Genomic DNA, 22,492 nt, shown 5'->3' with positions numbered 1-22,492 from the left:
TTCTTTAGAAGTCTTGAATAAATGGGATGGAGGACAGGTAATGTTTCCAGAATGTTTTTTTCCTTTCATTGAATTGACTTTTTTTTTTTTTAAGTTGAAGTGTTTTTCCTTAAAGTTTTTCTAATAAAATTTGAGTTAATTTCTTTCTAGTAAGACTTGAATGTAGCCAATGTAAATGCTAGACACAAATAAAAATATTTGGCTTTCAGAACTAAGGATTATCAGTACATTTCTTTTAAACATCATTTTTGTACCTTTTTATTTTCTAAAATCTTTAAGTTCCTCATTTAATCAATTTGGTCATTTGTTTATCAGTGGCTGATAATGAAACTAATAATAAAGTAATTATAAGGTAGTTTCATACATAGATTCCAGACATCCTATAATCTGAACAACTTTACCAATGTGTATTTTTCACTATAGAGTTTGTACTCTACAGTTGATTCGTGGTCTTGTTCAAACCTCTGAATGGCAACTCTAAAGCTTTATGAGTAAACTTCATAACTGTAGAAGGATCTCATAATCCTAAAGAATTTATATTTTTACTTGTCAACGGAAATACAACCTTAATATTTAATCATTTCCTGCTTTTCTCTCTTACAGAAAGTAGAATTCAAAGCATAATTGTACATGATTGCTGGATTTCTAAAAGCAAAAGTTGCCAGTATAATCCATGGAGAGCAATGCTTTAAATTCCTGACTGTGCCTAACTAATCAGTGTGATAAGTTTACTTGGTATTCTAGCAGTATTTATAATCATAAGTTATTTATTTTATATGTTACTGAAACTTATTCATGACTAGAAACTAAAAATGTGTGTGTGTGTGTGTGTGTGTGTATCACATAAACACATAAAATAACAAATAATATGTTATAATTTAGTGTTAGATTTTTAATATCACTATATATGGTTGCTAGAAATACCTTCTATTTCTAATATACTTTAAATAAAAAGATGATTATGATTTTTAGAAAGGGATACATATATTTCAGATGAGTAATAATTTGGTTGCATTTATGTTATTTTTTTTAGATATGTATAAAAGGCAAAGTCCACATATTTAAGTACCTGAACATACAGGCTTGTAAGATTGCTCCAGATCTGCCAGATTATGATAGGAGACCCTTGGGTTTTGGCTCCTGGTGAGTATGTTCTATTTCTTTATTTAACATGTTCCATCTCACAGGGAATCAAACCGGACCATAAGTCTGCCTGAATGCTTAACTAAAAGGAAATAATCTATTTTGACACTTTTTCTCAGAATACTTGTATTAAGTAAACAGTTGATTACACAGATCTGACAAAGTGTAGTTCTAAGTCAGGGTTTCTCCATCTCAGTATTGTTGATATTTTGGGCAAGATAATTCTTTGTTGTGAGAAGCTGTCCCATAATTCAGAAGATGTTTATCAGTATTCCTGGCTTCTGTAGCACCCTCCCAAAGTGACAAACAAAAATATCTCCAGACATTGCCAAATATCCCCTGCAGGGGTTCCCAGTTGAAAACCAGTGATCTGAGTGACTGGAATGCTGACCTTGGCTCTGCTGTTAACTAGCTCTGTGACTTAAAGCAAGTCATTCAGACTTTTGGGGCTTCATTTTTTTCAATAGGGAATGAAGAGTTTGGATTTGATGACCATTAATAATACTTTCAGTATCTTTTAGTCTGAATCCTTTGGCTACATAACACCTGATTTAGAAGGTTATCTCCTTGGCATTCTCAGCCATCTGGAACAATCTTAAGTAGCAGGAATAAATTCAAAAAGCCTTTAAACAGGCAAAATGGATGTCTCCATCAAGGCCTTATTCAAAAGAGATCCCCTCCAGCTTTCTCTTAGAACCTGTCGTGTTTTACATAAAAGCACAGTCCTGATGAGCTTGCTTCTCATATCCTTGTCTAAAACAGATTAACAAATTTCTGTTTGGGTAGAGTTTGTAAAAGCAGGCATATTAAAAGTACAAAAAGTAATTTGAAGGAAAAAATTAAACTTAAAAAGTGACACATGTTAAACAAAAGATTCAAGTTACTGGTTAACTCTAAGAGGAAGGAAGATTTGGTATGAAAGAGGCATCAAGGGGCTTTAAAGGTATTAATGTTCCATCCTGTTTTAAAAGTTATGTCTGTTATATTCTTTTTTTAATCAATATGATACATTGCATAATTTTAATAAGATACTTAAAAGCAAGACACACTAAAAACATAGCAACTTGACACCAGTAGGCATATATGCAAAGAACCCTCCATATTTCAGTGATATTTTGTAATTACTATGTTATAGCACAATACAATAATTGATGCTCATAAAGAAAATGCTAAAATATATTAGACATGTCATTTCCAATAAAGGAATATAGGCATTACAGTTTAAATTTTTTTTCATCAGAAATTATTGGAATTAAATATTTAAGTGTTGATGGTGTAAAGGAGTAATCTCAAGCTATCTGAAAATTCAGAACCTGATTTCTCAAGTAAATTAAGTATTACTCCAAAGGGACTTGATCCCTGCCCTTTGCCACAGATGGTGTCTTTCTTCTTTACCATTGTATCCCTAGTTCACCTGAGTGTTTGGCACAGACAGTAGACACTCAGCAAATATTTGTTGAAGGAATTAATAGTCTGTTTGGTCACACAGATGTTATTTCCCTCCTAACCTACCTCTGCTTAAAGTCATCAAAAACAACTTTATGGTGACATTCTGGGGTTTGTTTTTTTTTTTTTGCTTTGGCTATTAGATTGAAGATTTACATAGACACTGTGAAGGATATTTAAAATACTAGCTCTAATCTGGTTGTTTAAGCATACAGCAATACAAATTTTAGTATACTTATTCAAACACACAGGAGAAATTAACCAATATCATATATACCCAGGAAAGATTTCCACAAGAATATCTTAGTTCTAACACTTTTAACTCTAAGAAGACTAAAAGCAGGTATGTGATGTCAAGGAAGACAGAAAAGGTTTTGACAGATGGTAGGGATTAGGTCTGGCATACTCTGTGCTAGTCTAGGCCTCTCTTGGAGGAAGGACTTTGACAGTGGGAAGAATATGAAGGGACCCAGACCATTATTGCCAAGAATTTTAAAATTTTCTCTATTCATTATATCCTTTTCTTTCTTCATTTCTTTTTCCTCCTACCTTGGTTAATTGCTTATAACATAGAACTCTTGTCATATTTATTGAAAAAAGTTTTGTTTTTCCTATTCAAGATTTTCATTAAATGTGTTCTAGTCCTGTACTCGTGAAAGATGTACAATAAATAGGGGCACCTGGGTGGCTGAGTCAGTTAAGCATCCAACTTCGGCTCAGGTCATGATCATATGGCTCGTGGATTCAAGCCCCGTGTCAGGCTTTGTGCTGACAGCTGGGAACCTGGAGTCTGCTTGGGATTCTGTGTCTCCCTCACTCTCTGCCCCTCTCCCACCTATGCTCGCTCTCTTGCTCTCTCTCTCTCTCTCTCTCTCAAAAATAAATAAAACATTAAAAAAAATAATAAAGTTCGTAATTGCGGTTTAAAAAAGAATGGAAGGGAGGGAGGGAAAGAAAAATGTACAATAAATTAACGTAGCTTTTATTTTCCCCCATGGTGTTAATAGTCTTTGGTACGGAAAAATTTTCCTCTCCTGAACTAGTGAGTAGAAACATAAATTGCTACTGCTGCCTCTGAGATTGGAGTGTAAGGCAGTGAATGCTGTCTACTGGAGACCTGTACATGAGGGTATGCCCAAAGACTAAGGAGGCAGCGTCCACATCTATCAGAATAATAAGCTTTGATTGAGGCCTGTAGTGCTAATTGCAGAACCTGTTTCTCTCAGCCATTCAGTTCTTAGTCTTGAGGACTAATTGATCTTGGGCTAATTTTTTTGTTTGGAGTTTTTAGAGGGAGAAAGAGCATGAGCATGGGAGAGGGGTACAAGGGGGCGGGGAGAGAGAGAGAGAGGGAGAGAGAAAGAAAGAGAGAGAATTCTAAGCAGGCTCTACGTTCTGCACAAAGCCCAACATAGGGCTCAATCCCACAACCCTGGGATCATGACCCAAGCTGAAATCAAGAGTCGGACGCCCAACTGACTGAGCCACCCAGGTGCCCCTAATTTTTTTTTAATAGAAGAATCCTCATTATAATACTTTAAAAACATTAAGCTTATATATATTTAAAAAAACTGGCAAGAGACATGTATATTTGCAAAGAGATAAAAGGATTAAATCCATGGAGAAATGTATCCTAAATGGAAAGTCTAAATAGCATAATCATGTCATGTTTTTCCAAAGGATTGGTAATTATAGATCTGATATCTCCTAATCCCTATAATAACCCCTCATTATGCTCACTGAATTAATCTGTATTCTATATTTTCCATTTTTTCTAGAGGTATGTTACTTTGTTTGTAATTGTTTCAGAATGTCCTAGAAATTATTTTATATATATATATGAATACATATACATATATACATATGAATAAAATACCTCCTTCAACTTCTCGTGCAGCAGTGAATGGAACATTATACCTTCATGTCTCTTTTATTGAGGTAAAAATTAGTGAAACTGCATTGTAGTTAGCAGTACCTTTATTCAAATGCTGTCATGGAGTCAGAATGTCTATACTCTTGGGTACCTGTACTACTGGAAAGTTCTAGAGTTCACTTAACCCCTCTGGACTTCAGTTTCTTCAACATGAGCTTTATTTACCCTGTTGATACCCTAACAGTAGTTTTGAGGATTGAATGACCTATTTCTGAAAGTGCTTGGCTGACCATAAAGTCTTCTGTAAATATTAGGCATTATAATTACTAGCTGTCTACTATGATCTAGGACTAGTTTCGTCCTAAGAGTCCGGTCTTGCTAAAGAGAATTTTTATTAATCCTGTAGCTCGTTAGGTATTCAGTACAAATTAGATGCTGTGGTACTTTTCAAATCCTTAAATGTAACTTTCTGACTACTTGTGTGTAATATAAAAACAGCACACAATCTTCCTTAAGTCATTTTATTTCTAGATGTAAGTATTTCCAACTCTTTTAGCAAGTTGCACTGTTATGATAACTTTTATGTTTTACAGAGTGGCACATGTATTTTTCCTTAGTGATCTATAGTGACCTGTACTTTTTTGCTGAGACGATTTTCACCAACTTTATATTACAGACTAAACATATTTATTTATTTATTTATTTATTTATTTATTTATTTATTTATGGTAATATGGCAGTGAGGAAAGACTAAGTTAAGCAGTAAGCAGGACTAAGAAAAGTCCTGCTTCTGCAGCCCCAGTAACAGGATTAATTCTCTCCAACAAGCCTGAGCTTGTTGTGAAAGCAATGATTGTCCTTTTTTCATACTCAATATTCTTAGCATCTAGAACACTGTGTCACATTCAGTAAATGTTTGGTGAACTAAACTCAAATGAAGCAGATGTAGTGACTTGTTATAACAGCAAATACTCTCTGAAGGTTATGTTCTTTATAGAAATAATAATAATAAACTTTTATTTAGTGCTTTATAATAGGATTTGTACAAATCCTTAGCTTATATTTTTTCAGTCTTTATGGCAAATCTATGAGGTAGGTGTTGTTAATCTTTCCCCCACCCCCCTTTAAGTGATGAGGAAACAAAAGTTGAAAGAAGTTAAGCAAGTTAATTAAAGTCACATAGCTAGTAAATGATGGTGCCAAGTTGCCAGTCCAGATCTGTTAAACTATAAAACTTGCTATGTTTTGTGCCCCTCTCTGCACTGTAGTGACTCACAGTTCACATTCCTGCTACAGAAGAGGCATTTCCACACTTGAGTCCATGTTGTTCTAGGTGGTTTATTAGGGAGATTGGGCTTTCTGACAGGGCATCACTGGAGCCTGGCTGGCAGAACTCTGCTAGGTCTCCTGAAGGCCATATTTATACATAGGGTGACCATGTATCTTGGTTTACTTGTGACTAAGGGTTTTCCTGGGACACAGGACTCAAAGTGCTAAAACCATGAAAATCCTGAGCCAACCTGAGAATTGGTAAACCTATATGTCTCACTTTAATCTTACCAGTTTAAGCTCTGAGCAAGAGCAAGTATGTGGAGAAGCTAAAGGTAGCAAATAAAGAAGAGAAAGAAAATGATAGCTTATTGCAAAGATTCTATTAATTCTCTTTATGAAAAATTTCTCAGTAATAGTAAGCATATCTCAGTTGGCCACTTGATAGAATATATATTATGTAGAACAATATCTTCTAGAAATCTGTATTTTTTTTTGAAAAAAATACATAGTGTTTTAAAATACTGTTCAGTAGGGGCGCTTGGGTGGCTCAGTTGGTTAAGCATCTGACTCTTGATTTCGGCTCAGGTCATAACCTCATGGTTCCTGAGATCAAGCCCTGTATTGGGCTTTGCACTGACAGGACAGAGCCCGCTTGGGATTCTGTCTCTGCCTCTCTCTCTGCCTCTTTCCCTATTCTCTCTCTCTTTCTCTCTCTCAAAATAAATAAAGAAACTTAAAAAAAATTGGACAAAGACTTGAGTAGGTATTTAACAAAGAGAGATACACCAGTGATCACTAAGCACCCCAAAAAGTGTTCAACATCATTAATCATCACAGAAATGTAAATTACAGCACAAGACATCATTACACACTCACTAGAATGACTAAATTTAAACTGACAACAGTGGAGCACCTGAGTGGCTCAGTCAGTTAGGCATCCATCCCTCCATCTCGGCTCAGATCATGATTTCATGATTTGTGAGGTCAAGCCCCACGTCAGGCTCTGTGCTGATAGCACGGGGCCTGCTTGGGATTCTCTCTCTCCCTGTCTCTCTGGCCTCTTCTCTCTCTCTTTCAAATTAAATAAACGTAAAAGAACTGACACCACCAAATGTTTATTGAGGATGTGGAGCAACCAGTGTTCTCATACGTTGCTTATAGAATTGTAAAAATGGGACATGTACTTTAACATAAGAATTTGGCAGATTTAACTGCTTTGTTGAGGTATAATATACAAATAATAAAATCTATCCATTTTAAGTGTGCGGTTCAGTGAATTTTGGCAAATGGATGCAGTCACGAAATTATCAACACAGTCAAGGTCTATAGCATTTCCATCAACCATTTTCCACTTTACAGTAGGTAACTCAACCCCAGGCAACTACTGCCCTGTGTTCTGTTGATACAGTTTTGCCTTTTCTAGAGTTTCATATAAATGGAATCAAGTATTATGTAGTGTTTGGTGTATGGCTTCTTAGCAAACTATTTTTGAGATTGCTGATGTATTTTGAAATGGACAAAAGAATGGACATTTCACAAAAAGAAGGTAAATGAATGGCCGACATGCACACAAAATGATACTCGATATCATTAGTCATTGGAGAGATACAGATTAAAACTGCAGTGAGATACCACTTTTCTCCTACCATAATAGCTAAGATTAAAGATTGACAACACAAGTGTGGGCACGTGGAACTCAAATACGTTGCTGGGTGAATGCAAAATAATATAGCTCCTTTCAAAAACAGATTGGCAATGTTTTTAAAAAGTTAAGCCTACACATGACAAATAATTTATCCATTATATTTGAAGGTAAAACCATCAAGAATTTCACTGACATGATGCTGAGCCAAAAAAGCCAAATTAAAAAAATTACATATGATTCCATTTTTATGAGTTTTGGAATAAGTAAAACTAATTGTATTAATTTCTTATTGCTGCCATAATGAATTACCACAAATTTTGATTTTAAACACAAATTTATTATCTTACAGTTTTGTAGGTTCAAGGTCTAAATCTTGGTCTCATGAGGCTAAAATCAAAATACTGGCAGAACTTTGTTCTTCTCTGCAGGCTCTGAGTAAGATACATTTCCTTGCCTTTTTCAGCTTCTACAGAGAAGCTGTCTGCATTCCTTGACTCTTGACCGAGAGTAATCTTCAAGCCAGCATTGCATTACACTGGCCTCCTCTTCTGCCTCCCTCTTCTACTTTTAAGGACCCTTTTGATTACATTGAGCCCATTCAAATAATTCACAATAATCTCCCTATTTTAAGATCAGCTGATTAGCAGTTTTATTTATTTTTTTTTATTTTTATTTTTTTATAAAAATTTTTTTTTCAACATTTATTTATTTTTGGGACAGAGAGAGACAGAGCATGAACGGGGGAGGGGCAGAGAGAGAGGGAGACACAGAATCGGAAACAGGCTCCAGGCTCTGAGCCATCAGCCCAGAGCCTGACGCGGGGCTCGAACTCACGGACCGCGAGATCGTGACCTGGCTGAAGTCGGACGCTCAACCGACTGCGCCACCCAGGCGCCCCAGCAGTTTTATTTTTATCTTCAATCTTAATTCCTCTTTGCCATGTAAAGTAACGTATTCATAGTTCCAGAGATTATGTCTTGGACATCTTTGGGGACTGTTACTCTGCCTTCCATACGAATTTAAGGTGAAAAAAAATTAGTGGTTATCTCTTAGGAGCACCCTGTAGCGTGGTGAGGGGAATTGACTGGTAAGGAATGAGTGGGAATCTTCTGGCAAAGTAGAAATGTCTTATATCATGAGAGAGGTGTATATTACAAAGATGTATTCATTTGTCAAGTATGTAGCTTAAGGTGTGTGCATTTCAGTGTATATGAATTTTACCTTAAAAAGTGCTGTTAAAAATAAGAATTGAGGGAGGCATGGTGAATGGGTTAGTAGCATGGAGGAAACAAGAATGGCAGTAGGTTGATATTTTTGAAGCTGGATGAGTGCTGTTATATTCTTATACTGATATACATTATACTATTCTAATTGTTTTAATTTGGAATTTTTCATATTAAAAAGTTAAAAGAATTTCCATTTGGGGCACTTGGGTGGCTCCGTTGGTTGAGCGTCCGACTTCAGCTCAAGTCATGATCTCATGGTTTGTGGCTTTGAGCCCCACGTCAGCCTCTGTGCTGACAGCTCAGAGCCTGGAGCCTGCTTCAGATTCTGTGTCTCCCTCTGTCTCTGTTCATTCCCCGCTCACTCCGTCTCTCTTGCTCTCACAAAAATAAACAAACATTAAAAAAAAAAAAAAACTTTTAAAAGAATGCCGATTTAGTTCTAAGGAAGTTAAATCACTAACTGGCATGAGATAATGTTTATTAGTAAAATTGCATTCGGTTTATTTCAGATGTTAATTTTAAAACCTCAAACTTCCCAGTAACAGCCAGACTCTTTTTTGGCAGCCATGAAGAAATGTACTCAGGACGCCCTTATGGAGCCCTTGATTCAGGTTTCAATAGTGTGGACAGTGGTGATAAGAGATGGTCAGGAAATGAAGTAAGTGTTTCTTCTATTCTGCATGTTCTGACCCCTAAGAGGCAATAAAATGATGAAAATGGAAAGATTCTTAATTGAATTCAGTTTCTCATTATGTAAAATATAGAAAAGCCAAAAGAGAGGAAAAAAATCCCACAGAGAGCTACCATTCAGAAATGATATTTTGTTTCTTTGCTGTCTTTTTACCAAGTGTTTTACATGTTTGTTACTTCATTGTTTTGTATAAATAGCTTAATATCCTGGAAAACCAAATAGGCTTAATATCCGGCAAATCCAAATGAGCCAATTACAACTGAAGACTAAAATTTGCCAGACTGGGTAACCTTGAGCAGAGGTGGTAGAAGGGATGCTGAGAGATGAGAAAATAGGACTACAGGCTGATGGGTAATGAGGCAAGAACCTTAGTGAAGACTATTAACATGCTCAAGATAAATAATTTTCTTAGCTAATTATATCTTTTTTCTCCTGTGTTAAATTTTATTATGCTTTCCCTCTTTAAATTAAAAGGTAGAATATTTTAGCCTAAATTGGGCTAACTGATGAAATAAGCTTTTGTTAACAAGACTGATAACCTCCCACTTGTAACATTGTTTCACTCATCCCCAAACAAATCAACTTCAGACCACAGCCCATTTGTAATTTGGAATTACTTGTGTGTGAGTGGGTGTGTACATAATTATATCTGTATCCACACAGATATCTGTGTAGATACTTTAAATTCATGTTTATTTATAGTCATATATAATTTCTCATCTCTTTTTAATTGTAGTCGAATATACGTAACATAAAACGGACCATTTTAACCATTCTTGAGTATATTCATACTGTTGAAAAACAATCACCACCACCACTCCAGAACTTTTTTGCTGTTTCTTGTTAAATATAAATTTTAGTGAGCTTATGTTGTGTCCACGCTTTAAATACTGTGTTGTTTAAAGTTTGAAATGTGTTTAAATGTTACTGCTATTTTTTTTTAAGCCTACAGATGAATTTTCAGATCTGCCTCTTCGAGTAGCAGAAATTACTAAAGAACAAAGACTACGAAGAGAAAGCCAGTACCAGGAGAATCGCAGCAGTTTAGTAGTAACAAATGGTGGAGGTAGGCATGATTCCTTGTGACAGCCAAAGCCTTTGTAATTATTCCGATTTTTTAAGTGGTCTTTTTCACATCTACTCCTTTTGTTTGTGTATTCTCTCTGTGGTCATTATTTGACCACTTCCAGGAATTCAATTCGATGTGCTTCTTGACATCTACCTTTGCGTTCATCTGGAATTGTGTTCTTGAGGGGCATCTAAATCCAAGTTGTCTTTATTTTGGTATTTAAAAATTTATAATTGGAATTAATTTTTTTTAATTTGTCATTTTTTTAATAGCTCATTAACAGTAGAGCTATTTCTACTTTGGGCTTCTGAGGCAGACTCTTGATTTTAGCATTCTATTCAATCTTGCTTTAGTTTGAATTCCCAAATCCTAAGGTTTAAATATTGAGGGCCAGCTATAATGGAGATATTATTTTGGTTTTCTAGAAATCCATTTGTAAGAGCTTTCATCTTTTTTTTTAAGCTTTTATTTGAATTCCACTTAGTTAACATACAGTATTACTATATGTTTTAGGTGTTCAGGTGTAGTTTTAGGTGTATAGTGTAGTAATTCAACACTTCCATATATCACCCTCTGCTCATCACGACAAGTGTACTTCTTAATCCCCAACACCTGTTTATCCCATCTCCCCCACCCACCTCCCCTCTGGTAACCATCAGTTTGTTCTCTGTAATTAAGAGTCTGTTTCTTAATTTCTATCTCTCTCTCTCCCCCTCCCCCCTTTTCCCTTTGTTTTGTTTCTTAAATTTCACATATGAGTGAAATCGTATGATATTTGTCTTTGGCTTTATTTTGCTTAGCATTATACTCTGCAGCTCTATCCATGTCATTGCAGATGGCAAGGTTTCATTCTTTTTTATAGCTGAATAATATTTGATTGTGTATATATACCACATCTCCTTTATCCATTCATCTGTCAGTGACACTTGGGCTGCTTCCGTATCTTGGCTATTGTAAATAATGCTGTAAACTATTGTAAATAATAACATAGAGAGGGAGCAAAAAATAAGACTGCTATAAACATAAACTGGGTACTGGTAAATACCCAGTAGTGCAATTGCTGGATCATAGAGTAGTTCTATTTTTAACTTTTTGGGGAACCTTCGTCCTGTTTTCCACAGTGGCTGCACCAGTTTGCATTCCCACCAAGAGTGCACAAGTGTTCCTTTTTCTCCGCATTCTTACCAACATCTGTTGTTTCTTGTGTTGTTGTTTAGCCATTCTGCCAGGTGTGAGGTGATATCTCATTGTAGTTTTGATTTGCATTTTCCTGATGATAAGTGATGATGAGTATCTTTTCATGTGTCTGTTAGCCATCTGTATGTTTTCCTAAGAGCTTTCATCCTTGAATGATGATTTCAATTAAGTGGCTTGCTCTCTTTTTGTTTCCTTACCATTTTATATTCTTTTTTACTCCTGTTACTTACCATTCCACTCACATTTTAGTAGTTTTCTTTTTAATCTTGCTTCCACATGAGCTCTCTTTCCCTTTAGTTCATTTCAGACTTAAAATAATTTTTGTTTTTAATCTATGCTGTCCAGTATGGTAGCCACTAGCTACATGTGGTTATTTGAAATAAGGCCTTTCTAAATTAAGATGTACTGTAAGTGTACATAAACCAATACAGATTGGATTATGAAGCCTTTGCATGAAAAAAAAATGTAAAATATCAGTAATACTTTCTATTGATTATATGCTGTAATAATACTTTAGATATATTGGACAAAGTAAAATATACTATTAAAACTAATATCACCTTTTTTAAATGTGGCTACTAGATAATTTTGAATTACTTATGTGGGTTCACTTTTATGGCTTGCATTCTGTTTCTTTTGGACTGCACTGGCCTAGGTAGTATGAAAAAGTGATGTTGCTTTCTTGGGAAGTAGTCATAATGACTTAATCATTGATTTAGTTACACAAATTGTAGCACATTGAAAAAAATACATTTATGTACCTGGTTTATAATTTGGATATAGACTTGTAACCTTTTCATCCTTTTACCTATTATTATAACTCTAATAACTCAAAATTCATTTTTATATCAATTGCAGTTACGGAATTATTTAGAAATAATTGAATCTGAAAACAGAAATAGCTTTCTCCGAGTTCATTATTCCCAGCAACTACAACTTTTGGGCAATCTATAGAAATAGAACATCATACAGTAATGGCTGGGATTTAGTTTCTGGAGAAACTTTAGAAAGTTTAGTAGTAAGTTTTTTTTTTTCTAGTGTGCCATTTTAAATAGTTTTTAAAAGTAGTTACTTTTTGGGGTGCCTGGCTGGCTCAGTTGGTGGAGCATGCAACTCTTGATCTCAGGGTTATAGGTTTAAGCCCCACATTGAGTGTAGAGATTACTTAAAAATAAAATCTTTAAAATAAGGTTACTTTTTAAACTTAAAAATAATGGAGCACTCCCAAATGTATTAGAATATATAATGATGGGGCTATATCTTACTTAAATACCTTTTCTCACCCCAAAGCATTTTGAGAAGCAAAAATTCTTGAATGATTGCTGCTACAAACTGCTACCAAATGTCTACATTGCTGAGCTCTAGAAGATAAATTTCTAAATAAGAACATCATTGTTCTAATTGTGGACAACAGTTACAGAAAGAGAAACAGTAGTCAGTATCTGTTTCTTTATCTCTAAGTTCACTTTCCTCCTATCCTTCCTTTTGACTTGACTGCGTTAGGTTTTCTGCCTCCCAGTTCCTTGAAGATATATAATTAAGCCCCAAAGCTAAAACGTGAGGGAAAAAAATCTAAAAGAAGATGTAACTTCTCATGTTTAAAAATTCTTCTTCTCTTTGTCTCACAAACTCAAACTGTTTTGTTTAAAACAGTAAAGAGCTAACCAAAAAATAAATAAATAAATAAATAAATAAATAAATAAATAAATAAATAAATATTAAAAATATATATATATATATATTAGAGGTTTGTAGTCCTGTAATTACTATCAATTACTGTATTCTTTAGTGAATTAGGACTAAGATTTTTCTGGAACTTATTTTTGTGAGTGGCCATGGACTGTAAAAGAAAGGCTTACCTAATTTGCACTTCTCATTCCTCCTGCTTTCAGAGTAGAAGGTGTTAGGGAAAAAGAAAGCATACAACTGAATGTCTTTATTGGCTATTGAATTTGACTGTTGTGTGTGTGTGGTGTGGACAGTGGAACATGATCTGGATCAGATCGACTACATCGACAGCTGTACTGCAGAGGAGGAAGAAGATGAGATGAGACAGCCCAAGGGCCTGGACTCAGACAGCCTCAGTTCCCAGTTTATGGCATATATTGAACAACGGCGAATCTCTCATGAGGTACTACACACATTTAAGCCAAAATCTGTTGCTGTCCCCTAGTAAAACAGTTCATGGTGGCATAAATTTCAGTTGTATCAGTGATTTGTTGCTTTAAGCCTAATTATTTATTTTATGATGTTCAGTTCCAATTTCATGAATTTTTCAGATTTATTGTAAAAAATCAGACAATAGTCTGAAGTAGGGGTTAGCTTTATTTTTCAAATAAAAAGACAGATTTCAGAATTTTGAAGAATGAGGAGTCCTAAGAGTATCCTACACCTTTAAAGAAAGTACAAAGAATGTAATGTTTTTTCTTTGTTGTTCTTAGTGCTTTTTTATTGTTACTAACTAGTAAATCATAGTTTGATCAGTAATTAAGAATCAAACCAAACTGCTGACTTTGGAGCACATACAAACTTAACCATAGAATTTTTGTAATGTGCTTAAATTGTATTGGAGCTTTTATACCAAGTCGCACAGAATATAAATTGTTTGCCATTATCGTTCTTGGGTGTCTCTTCTAGTGGCGCATTGAGTTGCCCTAGAAAACAAATAAGCATTCAGCCCACTGTAGAATCTCTGCCAATCCCCCAAGGGTCTCAGTGGAAATTGCATTCTTCAGTGTATCTAGTCAGCATAATGGAATGGCTCCACTTCAGTGTGTGTGATGTTAATGTCTGGAGTTGGTCCCAGGCTCTGAGCAGGGGTTATTTGAGAAACACTTGGGGCCTTTTTAGAGAATGATGTATTTAGCCTTTTAGAAATCGAGAATAATCACTCAAGTGGGGTGTGCTGTGGAGTGATATTATCATTCTTTAAAAAAAATCCTTCAGTCTTCCTGTCTGAAGACTTCTGAACATAATAGTTTTGTTGGTGTTCAGAAGACACTCTTGTATGTGAAGTTGGATAAAATTGTATAAATCAAAGTCCTGCAGCCCAGAAATAGCAGTGTACCAGGTGACTAATGAAACTACGTGTGATTCAGGCCATGAACATTCTTGTTAGTGCGAAGGGCAACTGCTTTGCAAAAAAATTAAAATTAATAATGCACATTGTAATCTTAAAGGGAATTGTTTTTCTTTCATTGTGGTCTTTCTCTTTGATCATTTTATGGTAGTTAGACTGCAGAGATGAGGTATCTCTATTAAAAGTAAAAATGCCTGTTATACTACTGAAAAATTGTAGTATCATTTGTTAAAGCCATTACTATTTTGTAAAATTTTTTTTTAATTCCAGCTATGCTTGTGTGGTAGTCTTTATGATTCTATGTCATAACCCTCTTTATGACTTCTGTGTCATAAGGTTTTCTACAATTTAGCACCTATAAAAATATGATGAAGCAGCATTATTTTAGATGGTTTAACAGCCAGTGAAGAATTATTTTTTATATTCTTGAATACTATCGGAAAAAAGAGTTGTTAAAAAAAACCGAATCTATATGAGATTTTAAATACTCTGCTATTGTTTAATTTTGTTATAATACCTCTCACCAATATAGAGGTATTATGATAAAATAAAGTATAGCTTATATTTATAGGGTATGACATTTTCAAAATGAAACCAATGGCACATTCATTTTATCATGAAAATTTCATGTACCTCCTACAATAATTGCAGATAATTGCAGTATTGTAAAACCAGAGTGTTAAGTCACTGATGTTAACATAATAGGAGAGATTTTTGTTTATTTTAAAAACCAATGTTCACTGAAATTAGAAGAATTATTCTTTGATCAGGGTTCTAGAATTATATCTCATTTTGTATGATCCTCAGGCCTAAACTTTAAGGGAGTCTGCTTTAGCCTTTTGCAGTAATTCATCAAAGATTTTCTAATTCTATGTGATGTACCCATTTCTTGGAGATAGACTATAAATAATTTTACATTTGATTTTCAGATACCGTTTTTGGATAAGGTGGTTTTCTTTCCCTTTAAGAAGACCCACTTTAGGGGCGCCTGGGTGGCGCAGTTGGTTAAGCGTCCGACTTCAACCAGGTCACGATCTCACGGTCCGTGAGTTCGAGCCCCGCGTCGGGCTCTGGGCTGATGGCTCAGAGCCTGGAGCCTGTTTCCGATTCTGTGTCTCCCTCTCTCTCTGCCCCTCGCCCGTTCATGCTCTGTCTCTCTCTGTCCCAAAAATAAATAAACGTTGAAAAAAAAAAATTAAAAAAAAAAAAGAATACCCACTTTAATGATTATTTTTGGTGTTGAAATAAGATTGTATTGCTTCTATAGATTCTTATTTGACAGAATACATGTTGTGATAACCTGTAAGCCTTTACCTTTGATGTGGTCCATATCACTGAGTCCAGTTTAATTTTTCCCAGTGATTTTTTTTTGAAATGACCTTTACCCTTTAGTTTATAAATAAATTAAGTTGCCAATGTTTTTCTTTTAGTTAACACCATATCTTACCATAAAGAGAAGTTACTTTTTGCTTTATCTTAATATTCCACCAATATCCGCAGGACTATTTGTATGACTAAACGTAAGTAACAATTTGTGATGATGAAGTAAAGAAATGGAATCTGCCCAGTGAACTCCCCCTTACCAGAAATATTGAGAGAGGCTGAGCACAGGTTAGTGTAGTGCAGGTTGAAATTCCTGTTCTGAATGGAAATTTGTCTGAGGTGACACCTAAGATCTTCTCAAGTTCGAACACCTTACTAAATATTACTCTATGGTCAGTGAGTATTACTGTATGGTCAGTGTAATTTACATAATACAGGGAGAAGGAAACCCACTTTTTTAAGAATAAGTGTTTTTGGGCTATACATAGTGTTTTGTTAACCAAAGCAGTAACACAGCTTATAATGAATGCTTTTAAACGTAAAAATTTACATTTGAAGATTTTGTTGAACTATTTTTTAGTGTAATATACAGATCTTTAAATGCCAAGTCATCTGTGAACTATGTAGTCACCGTGTTGTGGATACATATGTTAAATTGATTTATTTCTGCTCTTTTGGCCTAGGGTTCACCCATAAAGCCAGTACCTCTGAGGGAGTTTCAAAAAACAGAAGACATGAGAAGATATTCACATCAAAACAGGTTTGAAAAAAACAGTTCTCTTCAATTGTTTCTGTCTTTAAAACTCATCAGTGAGAGCATGAAATGATTTTGGTTTTGTGCAGATTTGTGTATGATGAAGATACTTAGATACTGTGTGTTTTAGAAACCATGTATTTAGAGCCGAGTGACAGTGTGCTTTTTGTTCATGCAATAGAAAAAGAAGTAAAATTGATTTATTGATTCTAAATTCAGACTGCCTAAACCATTACTTGTACAATTATTTGGTTTGAAGGTACTTAATAGCAGGGAGATTTTGTGGTGATGTCTGGATTTATGCACTAAGAGGGCTAAATGAATTTCAGGAGTCCTGAAAAAATTTTTTGCCTTAAACTTTTGGCTAGAAACAGGGAGCTAGACGGAGACAGCAATATGTATCCTCATTATATCTCAATTGAGATGATCGTTTCACTACTCTTAGTGCCTCACAGAATATTTCTAAAATTAACTTGACTGCTTAGAGCACTGCTGCTTATTCTTGAATTCCAAAGTTTCTTGCCAGATACTGTATCACAGTAGTTGAAAAATTCACAGCCTTTGGGTCTTTGCTTCCTCTATTTTGTATGAAGTTTTTTGTGTTTTTTTTAACCACTTTGTGTTTGCTTGAGTTTTTTTGTAATTTTTTTTATTTTTGAGAGAGAGAGAGAGAGAGACTGCAAGCCAGGGAGAGGGGCAGAGGGAGAGAAAGAGACAGACAGACAGAGAGACACACACAAAGAGAAAGAGAATCCCAAGCAGATTCCACACTCAGCTCAAAGCCCGATGTGGGGCTCAATCCTACAAACTGTGAGATTATGACCTGAGCCAAAATCAAGACTCAGACGCTTAACCATCCAGACACCCCTGTATGAAGTCTTAAAGTAGTAAACTTGACATACTTGTTCTTAAACAACAGTAAATCTCCTTTATGCAAAGTGTCATACCTAGTTCTTTACTTATACTTGATAGGATGTTAAAGTTGTTTTGGGAACTGAGATATAGATGGATAGAAAATATGGGAGAATAGTGAAAGAAAGAAATCTCATAATTGGCCTTTTATAGTCTCATAGGTGTTAGTTCATGGGGACTTAGTTAAATTTCATATCTTTTTTTTTAATGTTTATTTATTTATTTTGAGAGATAGAGAGCGAGCGAGCTGTGAGTGTAGAGTCTGACATAGGTCTTGATCTCACCAACCGTGAGATCTTGGCCTGAGCCAAAATCAGGAGTCAGACGCTTAACTGACTGAGCCACGCAGGTGCCCCTAAATTTCAAATCTTTGAAATTGAAATTTATCTCCGAAAGGCTTTTTATTTGCCTTGTGTCCTTATATTGAGGGTGTGGTCTTTTGAGATTTCAGTTTCACACGGGGGTATCCTATTGTGTTTTTCCAATTTGATCAGGCCCACACTTCATCTCCTGTCCTTCTTACCTCCTGCATCTATCATAAAGAAGGCTCAAGATCTCTGGAATTTAGTAGAAGCCCTCAAGGTGAAAGCCAGCTTTTTTTTTTTTTCTCAGTTTCATTATGTATTAGTTTTTTAATGTTTATGCAACAAATTACCACAAATTTAGCAGCTTAAAATGTAGTAACTCAGTTCTGTGGAATAGCAGTCTGGGTAGGCTTGCCTTCATTCTCCACTTAGGGTCTGGCAAGCCAAAGCCAATGTACTGGGTGGCCTAGATTCTTACCTAGAAACACTGGGGGAGAACCCACTTGCAGGCTCATCCAGGTTGTTGGCAGCTAGTTATAAGACTGAGGTCCCTGTTGCTTTGCTGGCTATCACTGGGACTCAGTTTTAGCTCCTGGAGTCTACCCAAGGTCCTTGATCCACAGCTCCCTCCATCTTCAAGTCAGCTTTGGCAAGCTGTTTTGAATCTATTTCTTACCACATTTTGAATCTCTTTGATTTCCCTTTTTGTCACATCCCACAAACTTTCCTGCCTTCTTTTTTTTTTTCCAGTTTTATTGAGAAATAATTGACATATGTCACTGTATATAAGCTGTACAGAGTGATGGTTTGATTTACATATATTGTGAAATGATTACAGTAGGTTTAGTTAATAGCTATCATCTCATAGATACAATAAAAAATAATTTGTTTTCACCTTGTGATGAGAACTCTTAGGGTTTACTCTCTTAACAACTGTCGTATGTATCAGCAGCAGGGCTAACTGTAGTCATTATGTTGTATGTTACATCTAATTACTTATTTGTCTTATAGCTGGCAGTTTGTAGCTTTGACCACCTCCCTCCAATGCTCCTCCCTCAGCCCTGCTCTCTTGTGCTTTTAAGGGTTCCTGTGATTACATTACTCCCACTTGGATAGTCTTTCCATTTTAAGGTCAACCAGTTAGTACCCTTAATTTCATTTGCAGAGTCCTTTTTGACTTGTAACATATTTACTGGAGTAACACCAGGAGTGGAGATCATAGGAGCCAAAAATCTGTCTACTAAACCTTAACCCAGAGTTCCTGTTTTTACTACTTTTTAGAAATTTTTGCTCTGCCAGTACTGAGGAATTCTTCGCTTACCTGAGCCTGTGCTTTCAGACCTAGTAGTTTTCCATTTATATTCACAGCCATCCACTAGCAAGTGACAAACCCTGGATTCGAACTCGGTCACAACTAACTCTAAAGTCCATGCCTTTAACTACGATACCATGTTGCTACTCCCAGACTCACTTGTGTCTCATTCTTTATTGGTTATATCCCAGCTAAATCTTACCCCACCAGCCCACTTTTCTCTAAACTTTTGACTAAGAATGTACTGACTAGGAGTGATAAAGGTTGGGAAAGATTAGTAAAAATTGAAGGAAGTTTTTTGCCCAGCTTCAGTTTTATTTTAAACCTTGCCTAAGGGAGTTATTGAGTAATTTATTCTGTACCTTTAAAAAATTATGGGGCACCTAGGTGGTCCAGTTGGTTAAGCGTCAGACTTCAACTCAGGTCATGATCTCGCGGTTCACAGGTTGGAGACCCACGTTGGGCTCTGTGCTGACAGCTCAGAACCTGGAGCCTGCTTCAGATCCTGTGTCTCCTTCTCTCTCTGCTCCTCCCCTGCTCGCACTCTGTCTCTCTCTCTCTCTCTCATAAATAAATAAACATTAAAAAAAATTTTTTTAATTATAATTTATTCTGTCAAAACTTTTTTGGGGGTATTTTAATTATTTTAATAAAGTAAGAAATATGGCCAGACTCTTGAGGTTATATAAAACAATTTTTTTCAAAACATTTTTTTATGCATTAAAATTAAAAAAAAGAATTTTGTGAATTATTCAAAGATTTGGAACCAACATAAGAAAAGAAATGTGGAAAGAAAGAGAGCAGTAGTGTGACTTAAATTTTGCTTTTTTACATATTATATTTTTTAGTTTAGGAAAGTTTAGGGTAAGCCAGTGTTTCTCAATAGGTTGTAGTGGATATTTGAAAAATGTGTTTATTTGTTGGGACTTGGTTGCCAAAGGTGTTACTGGCATTAAGACTAAACTACCTATAACGTACAGGACAATCTTGTATAACAGAAAATGTATCCAAAATGTTGTGACACTGCTATTGAGAAACATACTCATAGATGAAAAGGTCAGATGTACAAATGAAGCAGCGTGGTGGCGCCAAGGAGCACCCAAGCCATGAGGGGCCCATATTAGCACCTGGTGATCGGCTTGAGGGAGCTGTCAGTTCTCAGACGCCTTCTTCGCTACCACTTTTATTCTCTCATATGCCATGCTTCATGCTCTGCCACCATCTTTAACTTTCACAGCTTAGTTTTGGCCATTGCAGGTCCTTTTTCTCTGTATGTGTGTCCATATTGCTTTTAGATCTCTGTGCTCTTCACTTTCTCCTTCCTACATTCTGCCGCTGTAGAGTGGTATAGTATCAGCCACTAATCTCCAAGTCAGGTGGCTTGAATTCTCATCCAGGCTCTGCCTACAGTAACCATCACTAAGCCTCTGAGGGCCTCAGATTTCTCCTTTGTAAAGTTAGTGGTTTGGACTCCATGATTTCTCAGGCCTCTCCAGTTCTCATAGGCTGCGTACCTAGAAGATGAGAGAGCAAACTACCATCAAGTCAGAGATAAGAATTCAAATCAGATAAGTAAGGACTACTGGCTGCATCACCTTGGAAAAGTTACTTAACTTCCATTTCTCAGCTTCCCAAATATAGAGTGAAGATTCTAATAGTTCTTACTCCATAAGATTGCATGAGGAGTAATTGAGAAACACTATGCATAAAGTACTTCACAGGGCATATGTAGGGCATGGTAGGAGCTCAAGGATTGTTCGTTTCTATGTTCGCATCTGAAAAATATTGTACAAAAAAATGACACGAATCATAAAACTACTAGAGCTTTGAGGGATTTGGGGGACTTTTTTTTTTTTCTTATCTTGCCTTGTAACACACCGATCGAATGCATTAAAATCAACCTGACGGGCGAGTAATCATAGTTTAAACTTTTCGGTGCTAAATGTCAAAAAGCGACTTATTCCCAACATTGTTAGTTCAGAGACACAAATGAGTAGCAGACACTTGAAACACTAAATCCAATTCAGGAAAAAAGATAAACACCAAATTGTAAGATTTAGCATTGGTAGAGGCACCCGGCTGGCTCAGTTGGTAGAACATGCAATTCCTGATCTCAGGGTTGTGAGTTTTGAGCCCCACTTTGGGTATAGAAATTACTTAAAAATAAATAAATAAATAAAATCCTTGAAAAAAAGATTTAGCACTGATAAAACTGAGAAGCAACTTTTACTGTTTTTTTTTTTTAAGCAACAAATCAGGTTTCGTCTTTTTCTTAAAAATAAAAATCAACAGAATCTTTACTTTTGTTATTAAAATTGCTACCTCGGTTGAAGATGGGAGGAGGAGCGCAGGTACAGTGGCCAGGTTCTGCCATATTCCAGATTTTGGTTGATAAAATAACTTTGTATATAAAACGATCTCTATTTACATGTATCTTGTTGCAGCCATGGTAATGAAAAAGATAATAGTTATGTATGCTCTTAAGAAATGATGCTATTTGAAAAGTGATCTCAAATGTCTGGTCAGCACTGGCTGACATAGATTGTTGTTGACTCTCTGTAGCTTGATCAGTGATATCATCACATGAAATGTGAGTTGGCGACATCAGGTATTCCTGTAGCTTAATTTAATGACTTGGGCTCAGGTTTACAAAATGCAGTCAGTCTTTCATTGCTGACCAGTTTGCCTATTGATTAATAGAAAGCTACATTAACAATAAAATTTTACTTGTCTTTTATATACTGCCTGCCTTACCAAAGAATTTTCTCTTTCCTTTTTTTCTTTTTTGGGTCAGGGTTTCATCTGAGCCATCTTCTCTCATGTCACTGTCACCAAGTCACAGTCAGGTAAATTTGTTGTTGTTGTTGCTGTTTTTCTGTTTTAGTTTTGATTTTTTTTAAACTAAAATGATTTTCTATTTTTATAATGCTTAAATTACCATTAATTGCCAGACATCTGTAAACTTTACTACCTGTCGCCTGTAAAATACAGTTAATGTAACATGTGAACCTGATACTTGGCTAACGGTGCTTTTAGACCCTAGACAGAAAATAAATCTTTACTGACATGATGGCTTTATAGTGCAAATAAGAACACAGCGTGAAAAGATGGGAGATGATCAGCAGTACACACATTTAAAGAAATGTTAGGTGACTGCAAAGTAGAAATTGCTTGAGTAAGTAGTAGTTCCCTAAATTGATTAAGAATATTGATAAGTTAACCTTTAGCCCCACTTGCACATGCAA

The 22,492-nt window shown here is 35.6% G+C and overlaps 1 protein-coding gene across 10 annotated transcripts in view; it reads left to right on the top strand.

Moving 5' to 3' along the window:
- The window catches only part of LRCH3 (leucine rich repeats and calponin homology domain containing 3), a 150,338-nt gene that overhangs the window by 63,139 nt on the left and 64,707 nt on the right, over nt 1–22,492 (top strand). For all 10 annotated transcript variants that reach the window (XR_005793330.1, XR_005793329.1, XM_040484797.1 and 7 more), the window contains exons 6-11: nt 1,034–1,143; nt 9,170–9,263; nt 10,242–10,362; nt 13,545–13,693; nt 16,648–16,724; nt 22,042–22,093. Coding sequence is in view for 8 of the 10 variants with exons in the window: in XM_040484797.1 (XP_040340731.1) it covers nt 1,034–1,143; nt 9,170–9,263; nt 10,242–10,362; nt 13,545–13,693; nt 16,648–16,724; nt 22,042–22,093 (603 nt within the window). In the remaining 2 variants the exon portion in view is untranslated. The remainder of the gene's footprint in view (nt 1–1,033; nt 1,144–9,169; nt 9,264–10,241; nt 10,363–13,544; nt 13,694–16,647; nt 16,725–22,041; nt 22,094–22,492) is intronic.

Source organism: Herpailurus yagouaroundi, unplaced genomic scaffold (assembly GCF_014898765.1).
Source record: "Herpailurus yagouaroundi ecotype Mexico unplaced genomic scaffold, PumYag 162, whole genome shotgun sequence".
Classification (NCBI taxonomy): domain Eukaryota; kingdom Metazoa; phylum Chordata; class Mammalia; order Carnivora; family Felidae; genus Herpailurus; species Herpailurus yagouaroundi.
The sequence above is the reverse complement of the archived record's forward strand: the minus strand, read 5'-3'. Positions and strand labels throughout refer to the sequence as shown.